The 10,760-nt window shown below is 45.4% G+C and overlaps 1 protein-coding gene across 2 annotated transcripts in view; it reads right to left on the bottom strand.

The window, feature by feature from the left end:
• Positions 1–2,087: 2,087 nt before the first annotated feature.
• Positions 2,088–10,760, bottom strand: part of CFAP57 (cilia and flagella associated protein 57) — a 50,335-nt gene continuing 41,662 nt past the window's right edge. For both annotated transcript variants that reach the window (XM_068239423.1, XM_068239424.1), the window contains exons 18-23: positions 8,923–9,066; positions 8,008–8,124; positions 7,440–7,574; positions 5,252–5,395; positions 5,016–5,151; positions 2,088–2,344 (exon numbers count right to left, since the gene is read on the bottom strand). In XM_068239423.1, coding sequence (XP_068095524.1) covers positions 2,157–2,344; positions 5,016–5,151; positions 5,252–5,395; positions 7,440–7,574; positions 8,008–8,124; positions 8,923–9,066 — 864 coding nt within the window. In that variant the 3' untranslated portion in view covers positions 2,088–2,156. The remainder of the gene's footprint in view (positions 2,345–5,015; positions 5,152–5,251; positions 5,396–7,439; positions 7,575–8,007; positions 8,125–8,922; positions 9,067–10,760) is intronic.

Raw genomic sequence — 10,760 nt, 5'->3', positions numbered from 1 at the left:
CTGCTACAGCCATAATTCACGTTATGGCCTATGGCAGCGCATGGTGTGCCCAAATTTCCTTGCGCTGTTTTTCAGTTTCGCAATCCTCCAGTGACCTTGTTACACGTCTACCAACAAGATATTGGTCAAAGAATAGCCTCCAGAACCAAGCGGGACTCTAGAAACCTTTTTTTGGCCCATGTGTGAGAACTAACTGGGAAAGGAAGCGATCGTCACCCGCCTTCTGCAACTTCAAAGTGTCTCTTTGTGGAGCTTCCGTGAAATGACAGATGGAGTCCCTGTTATGAATGGACTTTAGATGACGTTCGATGGAAAGAAGAAACAATGCTGGGAGCATTCACAGAGGGCAGCAACACATCTCCCTTCTGTTGAGGCAAATCAGAGTCTGATAAGTGTAAAGGCGCCTATTAACAGTGCAAATTAGCAAACAATCAACCTTTCAATCCAATAATTGCAATTGGAAGGAAGCGATCAAACGGAAATCATTGACTGAGCCCATAAATGGGATAGAAAATATAACTATAATATATAAAGCAGTGACATTTTTTCCAGCCGGGTGACATGAAAAAGTAGATGGATGGGGCGCAAGCGGGGGAATGCAGGGACGGCACAACTCTGCTTATAGCATAGGAGGGGGTGAGCCGATGACAGCCGGGTGCTCCCCAAAATTAGCCGGGTGGAGCACCCAGCTAAAAGAGCCTGGAGAGAACACTGTGATGAAATACAATTTTATATGGAATCAATCAGATCTATGAAACAATTGATCGATCATATGTTATCAATTGGCTTCATCAACACCTTCCAATCCATCGGAAGGTCGACCATACACTAAAATTAAACCATTAAAGGCCACCTTAAGAGATGAACATGGGAAAGAGATCCGTGTAATGTGAATAAGCTTATCCATTTAAGTTAAAGAAAAACTCCAGACAATTTGCATGGTTTCCTCTGGGCATCACAAATATCATTTGAATTTACATCTATTTAAAAGAACATCCGTGACCACATCATGTCATATGTAAATGCGGCTGCGACCACATTCAGATGTTACTCCATGCGACGGACATCTTTCCACTGCCCATGCCAGTGTTAGCAAGCGTCCCACCAAAGCACGGGAGCAGCTGACAGGCGGTGAATGCACCACCTTCTGTAAAAAAAAAAACTGCATTCCCTATTCTAACACAGTAAAGGGGCCCATACATTCCTCGGTTTTCCACCCAGCGCTTTAAGGACAACTGAAGCTAGAGGAATATCGAGGCTGCCATATTAGTTTCCTTTTAAGCAATACCAGTTGCTTGGCTATCTTGATGATCTTCTGCCTCTAATAGTTTTAGCCATAGACCCTGAACAAGCATGTAGCATATCAGGCGTTTCTGACATTATTGTCAGATCTGACAAGATTAGCTGCATGCTTGTTTCTGGTGTTATTCAGACACTGCTGCAGCTAAAGAGACCAGCAGGACTGCCAGGCAACTGTTATTGTTTAACAGGAAATAAATATGGCAGCCTCCATATCCCTCTCACTACAGTTCTCCTTTAATTTTTATGGGCAATCAAAAACAGTGTGGTCAACTGAAAGTCAACCGACTAGTGGCCCACACACTGCAAGTGAGATCCTGGCGATTCTCTTCACTATTCGAACTGAATGATGTTGTGACTCCATGCTCTGAAACCGAAAATCGATTCTGTGTCAATCAAAACCATGTCAATTCTATCAGATATCAGCCAATTTTCATGGATCGAGAATAAGGGAACATAAACGATTCTCCCCTGGATCCTACTAAATGATTGAATCGAAAAGTTAATTGCGCAGGAAAATCAAGTAATGTGTGGGCACCTTTACAGTATTCACAGCAACCCATAGGCTGGATTCCCACTATGCTGGAGAATGTATTTATTATAACAGATCTAATAAGTAATGTGCAGTTTCCATTTTTTTCTTCCATTGTATATGTGGTACCAGTAATGTCACAAGGCTTCTGCAGAATCCATCCATCACTGTATTAGTAATGTCCTCTCTTAACCCCCCCCCCCCCACACACACACACACACACCACCACCACCGACAGACCACTGCAGTACAGAAATGTGTTTGTAATGACTTTTTATTATTATGTTGAGTGTACAATCTGAGAATGTGTGATCAGAGATTGATCTCATGAAGCAGTGAGGGACGGTAACCTCCCCACAGAAGGAGGTCTGATTCCCCCCGTCAGATCCTGTGATTGGATCAGATCCCGCAGCCGTTTAATCTCTAGCTTCTGCATTTCGATTATTCTCTCTGTCTCCTCCTCGATGTTTAGCCGTAAGACTCCTGGTGATTGGTGGCCATTGAGAGAGGACCCTGTGTGCATCAACAGAATACTACACATTAGAACAACTCGCCACAACAACAAGACTGTCATCTTCAGAGAAACCTATAGTGAGAGGCATATGGGGGCTTTCATATTTACTCTCTGTTTGGCTGATCCCTCCCCCCCCCCCAGGACATTCTTATCAACTGACCAATGAGCCACTAGTGTGTGTTCTCTCCCACCAGGCCTGGATTTACATCACAGGAGCCTATAGGCAGAGATGTCCTGGCACTCTGGGATTTGCCTTCACTGCAAGTGCTCTGGTCGACCCGCTTGTCACTTCTCCCTTAGTTTCCTTGCCAGTCATAGTCAGCTACAGGTGCCCCTAAGTATTAGTTAGTCAGAGCTATCCTCAGTATTAGGTAGCTAGTTGTACCTCCTACTGAAAGGAGGTCTGATCAATGGAATGCCTAAAACCCGGAAGAGTAACCTCTCATCTACACTCTGCTTGGGACTCTGCATAGGAAAGGTGGGAGGGAGGCAATCCGGGAGGAGAGTGAGCCACTTTTCCACCATCAGGCGCCTGTAGGCATGAGGCTACAGTACCTTATGGTAAATCCGTCCCCGTCTCCCACCCAACCAACTCTATCCACCCTATTTGTGTGCTTCCTCCCTCACCATTACCTCCAGTCTTTTATTCTCTCTTCCCCCCTCACCATCAGCATCTGCTTCACCCATCCCCTCCCACCCAACCTGGTGTGCTTACCCTCATCCACCTCACTACCTAAACTGACTCATTACCCCCAAGCCTGCTCAGTTCATGCACCCAGCTTCACTGTATAACCTGTATAATAATAAATAATGAGAGAAAAAAACTATCCCAGACAGGTAAGAAGACCTCAGTTTCAGAGTGGAGAGTGGGGTGGTCCATTATATTTTGACACACTAAACTCAGCACAGTGATAGTTCAGTGATATTTCATTTTATACTCTTAGAATTGCACAATATAAACCTTACTTCTTGGCTATACAGTGCACAGTGGGCCAGCAGCTTAGTTTCAGAACCATTGTCCTCAGAGCAGAATTTTACACCCCTGCTTTGTGCTTCCTTCTCTCCCACTACCTGCTTCCCAAGGGGATCTGCACTTGGAACTGTCTGAGATTGGAGTACGGCAAAATTCTTTGAGGAGGAAAACCAGACAGAAGGAAAAAGATAAAAGTGTCATTCAAAATAATAAACTTTATTAACATGCGCCAAAAAGTTTCAAACTCCCATTTTCTAGGCAACAACTTATGCTGTATTATTCCCATATAGAAAAAAAATGATGTACAATGGTGACGACACTGGTCCTTAAAGAGAACCCGAGGTGTGTTTAAAGAATGTTATCTGCATACAGAGGCTGGATCTGCTTATACAGCCCAGCCTCTGTTGCTATTCCAAACCCCCCTAATGTCCCCCTGCACTCTGCAATCCCTCATAAATCACAGCCGTGCTGTGAGGCTGTGTTTACATCTGTAGTGTCAGTCTCAGCTGCTCCCCCGCCTCCTGCATAGCTCCGGTCCCTGCCCCCGTCCCTTCCCTCCAATCAGCAGGGAGGGAAGGGATGCAGGCGGGGACTGGAGTTCTGCAGGAGGCGGGGAGAGCAGCAGACTGACACTATAGAGATAAACACAGCCAGCTCTGACAAGCTGTTTGTCAGCAGCATGGCTGTGATTTATGAGGGATTGCAGAGTGCAGGGGGACCTTAGGGGGGTTTGGGATAGCAACAGAGGCTGGGCTGTATAGGCAGATCCAGCCTCTGTATGCAGATAATATTCTTCAAACCCACCTCGGGTTCTCTTTAACAGGTTATTATCAAGCAACTCTCTGCTCCACTTTACAGGTATGACATATTCCACACTCCTGGTACTTTCAGACTTATATACTACTGTATATACATTATTGAGGATAACATATCCAATGTCTAAAAGCTTAATAAAGGGCCTGTTGATGTCCTAAACGGAGTGTTTCATTGGCATTGGAGTTTGAAACTTTTTTGGGTATATTTTAATAAAGTTTACTTATTTTTAACAGATCTTTTTTTTGTTTTTCCTTATGTCTGGGTATCCCCTCTCAAATATAATATATTTTCATATCAAGTGGGTGTACCAATCGCTTGGATGAAAAAAAGGCGTCTGGAAAAATGGCTGCAGGGGATTGCTGCCAGTAGAATATCGTTAAAATTAGCGATATTCTACTACCGATGGTAAAATATTGCTAATCTTTACAGATATTTTACTATGACTGAATGAGAGGTAACTTGGGCACAGGTCTGTTTTGGTACCGATCACCCTTTGGGATTGCCCTTTCCTCCAGAATTAAAGAATGAGATTGGAGTAGGGAACAGTTTATTAACATTACCACTATGCAAAGCAAACACAACCAACACACTCAGTAAGCTACCCTAACGGGCATTTGGAGCATTAGGGAGCCTTGCTCCAGTAATCCTTATACCATTTGAAAATTGACCTCCTGCATCAAAGGTAGTGCACTTAACCAGTCCACTATCAAGCCAGCAGAGGAGGCACCAAGCTTCCTTCTGTCTTCAGCAGTGTACCCCCATGTACAGAGGTGGTTTAACCCAATAAGCTCTTTCTCTTGTCTCTGGTTTGGCCCAGCTCTGCCTGCCATGTACAGCCCCGATATGAACGGTGCTATAAGAGGAAGCAGCATTCTTATTACCTTTAGAGTCTGTGAGGCTGCTGGTTCGATTCTTCCTGTCCAGCCCGAGAGCTGCCTCCAGGTCATGCACCTTCGTACGGCTGACTTTAAGCTCCCGACGCAACTCATTGATCTCCTTAATCAATGTTACATTTTCCTGAAGATGATAACAGAGGTCATTATACATTAGATTTGCCTAGGTGTTACGTACTGCTATATATTGTATCTCATATAATCAATGGTGGTAATATCGTTACCTGCATAATGCGCACATTATCCACGCGATGGATCTCTGTGTCTTTGGCTAGTTTCTTCTGTAACGTGCTGAGGCTGCGTTCCAGATGCTCCCGCTGGCGAGCGTGTTCCCGCTGGATATCAGCATCTATGCCCACAATCTCTGCCTGCATGGGGAAAATGCTTATTTGTCAATAAAAAGCTTATTTGTCAATAAATTGACTGCTTCTCCTGCCTACTCCCTAATCCCCACGCTATATGTCCTGGTATTCATCCTTGAAATGACCAGAGGATCCACTTCAAACTCTTAACCCTAACCTACAAAGCTCTCCACAATTTGCCTCCCCCGTACATCTCCTTTCTAGTCTCCAGATACCAACCCAACAACAATCTTCACTCACTCGCACACACCCTTCTTCTGTCCTCAGGGTCGGACTGGGCCACAGTAGTACAGTTTTTCTCTCGGTGGGCCCTGCCTCCAGGTCTATGGTGGCCCCCCCCCTCCTTGTCTGACAGAGCTCCAATTGCTGCCTGCAGCACAAAAATTATCTTCTCAGTGCTGTAATCACTCATGCTGAGAGCAGTGGCATAGCTAAAGAGCTGTAGGCCTCGATGCAAATTTTACAATGGGGCCCCTCAAGCACTCTATACATAACAATTGATACAACGCACTAAAACCTGCCAATGGCAACTACAGTGTCAGAGGTGCAAGAAAGGGATGGGAAATAGCTTGTTAATGATTACAAATGTTCATAGCATCTATACAAGTGATTATTATGAGCACAGGACCAATAGAGAGGTAATACTGTAGTTGAAGGAGGGCCCTTCGGGGCCCCTTTGGCCCAAGGGCCCAGATACGGTCACAACCTCTGCAACCTCTGCGGTCACAACCTCTGCAACCTCTGCGGTCGCAACCTCTGCAAAGTAGGACATTACTTTATATTGAAGGAGGGGACTCTATGCAAAGTTTTGCTGGGCAGCAGTGTCTCTGAATTACAATGCTGCTAAGATCATGTACATTTGGCCCTGTCCATAATACATCATGACCACGCCCACCTTCCGGTGCATGGTCACGCCCTTTTTTCACTGCAATCATGGGATGTGTGGGCCCCAGGTTGAAATTTCTTTGGTGGGCCCCCAGTGTCCCAGTCCGACCCTGTCTGTCCTCCTCTACATTCACCTCCTTGCATTCACATATACAAGATTTCTCACGAGCCTCACCCTTCCTCTGGAATCCCCTTTCAAAACACATTCATCACTCCTCCCTACTCTCCTGCCCTCTGATAACTTTGAATTTTTTAAATCATTCCTTGACAGAAACAACTACTAAATATATAGTTGTCGTACGGAGCAGAGGTCTGTTCATCCGAAACAGAGTAGATAAAGCTCCACTGCGCTACTTTGTCAATTAGGGAAGGGAGTGTGGGATTAGAGAGAATAGCCAGATGTGCCCTCAGTATTAGGTAGCCAGAGGTGCCCCCCCTCAGTATTAGGTAGCCAATGGTGCCCTCCCCACATGCAGAGCCATGAGTGGAGACGTAGCTTAATTGGCCACGCCAGATGTGCCCCAGTATTATGTATCCAAAGGTCCCACACTACCCAGTATTAGGTAGCCAGAGGTGCCCTAGTATTAGGTATCCAAAGGTCCCAAACTACCCAGTATTAGGTAGCCAGAAGTGCCCTCCAGTATTAGGTAGTCAGAAGCACCCTCCAGTATTAAGTAGCCAGAGGTGCCCTACCCCATGCAGGGAGTGGAGAGGTATCTTACCTAAGCATGTCAAATGTGCCCCAGTATTAGCTGGCCAAAGGTGCCCCCCAGGTTTAGGTAGTCAGAGGTGTCCCCCAGTATTAGGTTGCCAGAGGTGCCCCCCCCCCCCATTGCAGAGAGGTGAGTGGAGAGTTAACAGCTTCAGCCTCATGATGTTCCTTCATCCTCCTTACAGCTCCCAGCTGTCTCTATTACTGCAGTGGTGTCTCATCACAGCGGGTCACATGATGAGAGACGCCGCTTGAGCCATGGAGACAGAATGTTGAGAATGCCTCAAGATGCGTTGCTGAAGGGCAGATAGGTAAGTTACCTCTCCACACATTCCACTTGCAACTCTGCAAGGAATGAAGGCATTGCACCCCAGGGAAGTGCTTGCAGTGCACCAGGGTGCTGTGGCACCCACTTTGAGAACCGCTAGGCCCAGCCCCAGACAAAAGACTCACTGCGTCACTTTCTTGTACATATTTTGCATACAGCTCCCGGACGGTGTCCTTCAGCTTTTTCGGTTCTTGAATAAATCCAGCACAATTATGCAGATCTGTCTTAAAGCGCTTCACTACGGCTTCAACATCACGAACCTGAAAATATACATATTTGTTGGTGGAGGTTGCGGTTGCTGCATTTATCATTTAGGGGACTCATAATTAAACAGTAGGTTACTACATGCACCAGAATAGACAAAAAGAGCATATACAACTGTATATATATATATATATATATATATATATATATATATATATAGCAATAAGGGTTGAAAAAGGTTGATCGAATTATTGAATATTTCTAACTTCAAAAGCTGAGCAATCACTGTGCAGAGATTAAATCTAAACACTTCTGCCATTAGAGATAACAGGTGTGGCACTGAATGGGTTAAGTTATATAGCTATATAAAACCGAGTCTTGGCAACTGATCTAAATATAGTTCAGCAATAAAAAGAAATGTATAAAGAACAAAAGGTCATCCCAGTGTCATTGTTGTATAAAGTGACACAACGACACTGCATTTCTCACCTTCTGCCGCTCCCTCTGCATCTCCCGGTCAGTGGCCTTCAGTTTCTGCTTCAGTTCGGTGATGTTAAGGTCCAGCTGGGTGTTCTGCTTGTGAAAGCGCTCCAGTTCCGCCTCCATCTGTGGTATAAACAAACATGTGATGAGCTCTCTGGGCAGTGGCGTAGCTAAGGAGCTATGGGCCTGGTGCAAGTTGTACATGTGGCCCCCTTTAAACATAACAATTGATACGCCGTACTAAAACCTGACAAGGGCAACCACAGTGTCAGACATGCAAGAAGGGGATGGGGATCAGCTTGTTAATGATTACCACTGTTCAAAGCATCTATAGAAGTGGTTATTACCAGCATTGGATCAATGAAGAGCTAATACTACGGTTGAGGGAGGGCCCCTCTGGACCAAGGAACCCTTTGTGGTCCCAACCTCTGGATCGAATATTTCTATGCCACTGTCTGTGGGGACAGCTATGAATGTGGGGTGACAGTCATAGGAAATGGAAGAAGGTAAAACCTGTATTTCGGTGTAAAAATTCAATCAATCTGGGTGGATTGACCTTATGCTGGGTACACGCGATACGTTTTTCCACCCTGATAATTTTTTCCGCTCGATTCTGCACTCGAATTCTGCGCTCGATTCTCTTATCTTCCAATCGTTTTTCTTATAATTTTCCATTCACTTCTATGAGAAATCAATCGCAGAATCGATCGGAAGGAATATCGGACATCTCAGGAATGATCTATCGAATCCATCTATTGAGCGGAAAAACTTATTGTGTGTACCCAGCATTACACAACATAACAGCAACAGACAGACAGTGTAAAAGAATGAATAAAGTTTGATGAATAGGAGCTCCAGCAACAGACAGTCTAAAGGAATAGATAAAGTTTGATAAGAAGGAGGTCATGACAGAAGGGTCACCTCTTGAATCTGCTCCTTTATCTCTTTGATCTCATTCTCCCGTGGTTCAATCTGCTTCTTCAGCTCCTTGATTTTATAATCCAAAACAAATTTGAACTTTTCCAGCTCCTGATTCTTCTTCTTCAGGTCATAAATTCTCTTCTCCTGGATTAAGAGGGACAGAGATAAGGGGTGAGAGTTCTGGATATCTCAGGTACATCAAAGTAGTAAAGCTGACTGCATTACTCAATCAGCCCCATAATGCCTTGGGCCATAAGGAAAGAGATTTTCACTTTGCATGTCTTCACAGTAAATAAAAATGTCTATGATCACATATCAACTATGTATGTACAGTAGAGTCGCGGTTATACGGCACTGACGGAGATCGACTGATGCTGGATAAGTGAGCTTTCTGGTTGCTTGAGACTCAATGTTAAAAATAGACCAAGCCAATACAGTACTATACCCTAGCTGTATGCTTTTTCAGGTGTGTTATTCTGACACTACTAATGCTGGACTGATCAGTAGGACATCCAGGCAACTGTTATTGTTTAACCTCCCTGGCGTTCTGGGTAATGCGTACATAAGTACACTAGCGGATTGCTTCCGCATCCACCCACCCAATCCCCGCCAGCCATACCTAGGCGTCCGCGATCCCGCGAGAAGCGTGACTTCGTATCGTCGCGTCTCCTGTCGTCATGGTGATGATCGGACGTGATGTCATCGACGTCATGAGGTCATGGGGAGCTCCGATCCTTCCCATTGCGCAGCCTGGCAGTGATTCGCCAGGCTGCGCTAGGCGTTTCAGGGGAAGGGCAGCCCCTTTAGCGGCGCATCGCGGCGGATCGTCGGGTAGTGGCGGCGACCAGACAGAACGTGTAGCTAGCAAAGTGCTACATGTTCTGAAAAAAAAAAGTAAGTAAAAAGACCCCCCAGGAGCTGAGCAATCCTCCTTGGCGTACATGGACTAGCTGAGCTCGTCCAAATCGCCAAGGAGGTTAAAAGAAAATGAATTTGGAAGCCTCCATATCCTTCTCAGTTCAGGTGTCCTTTAACCTCCCTGGCGGTAGCCGCGAGTCAGGCTAGGGGTGGAAAAAAGAAGCCAGGAGCTGTAATCCCGAGCCTGATTCTGGGTAGCAACTTGGAGGAATGGATAAACAGTGGCGATGTTTCTAACTCACCTACCCCAGGATCCAGACGCTGGAAGCCATTCTCCTTCATGTGCTCGGAGGCTCTCGAATCGATCCCCCGGGTGAGATCATCATGTCAACTGACAGCAATCTCACTGTAGAGGTACAGCGCTACCCAGCGGACAAATGGAGAATTACAGTGCTGGATCCAAGGGAGATGGGTCATGTGCTGTACTGCCGCAGATCTCATCGTGGCATGATTTTTTGCCTGCTTTTAGGGTCCAAAAGCTCGTGAAAAAAATTGAACCCCCTTTTAGATCCTAAAATCCAGAAATAATCACACCACCAGGGAGGTTAAGCACAGCAGAGCCCACAAACAGCCTAAGAAGTTGGCCTTAGCCACTGTAAGTACTGCTGGCGATTTGTGCTGGTTGGTTGAGACTGCTGGTTAGCTGAGTTCTGAATAAACTTACTGTATTTGTACTTAGTGTATGTATTGTGCTGGAGACCATTTTTCCTTGCGCCCCTATTGCATGTACACCCCTGGTTTCCTATCGGAAAGCAATTGTCATATACTTGCTGGATGATCATACTCTGCTATACAGGGATACGATAGTTGCTTTTGCTATGTGAGGGTCACAGGCTGCACATAATGATTTTTGAACGGCCTGTAACTGCTTGTATAGTCTACAGTATATATATTCTCAGCATAAGGATTTCGCTACTTTA

This window comes from Hyperolius riggenbachi, chromosome 6, assembly GCF_040937935.1.
Source record: "Hyperolius riggenbachi isolate aHypRig1 chromosome 6, aHypRig1.pri, whole genome shotgun sequence".
NCBI lineage: Eukaryota > Metazoa > Chordata > Amphibia > Anura > Hyperoliidae > Hyperolius > Hyperolius riggenbachi.
Note: the sequence above shows the minus strand (reverse complement) of the source record. Positions and strands in the feature narration are given on the sequence as shown.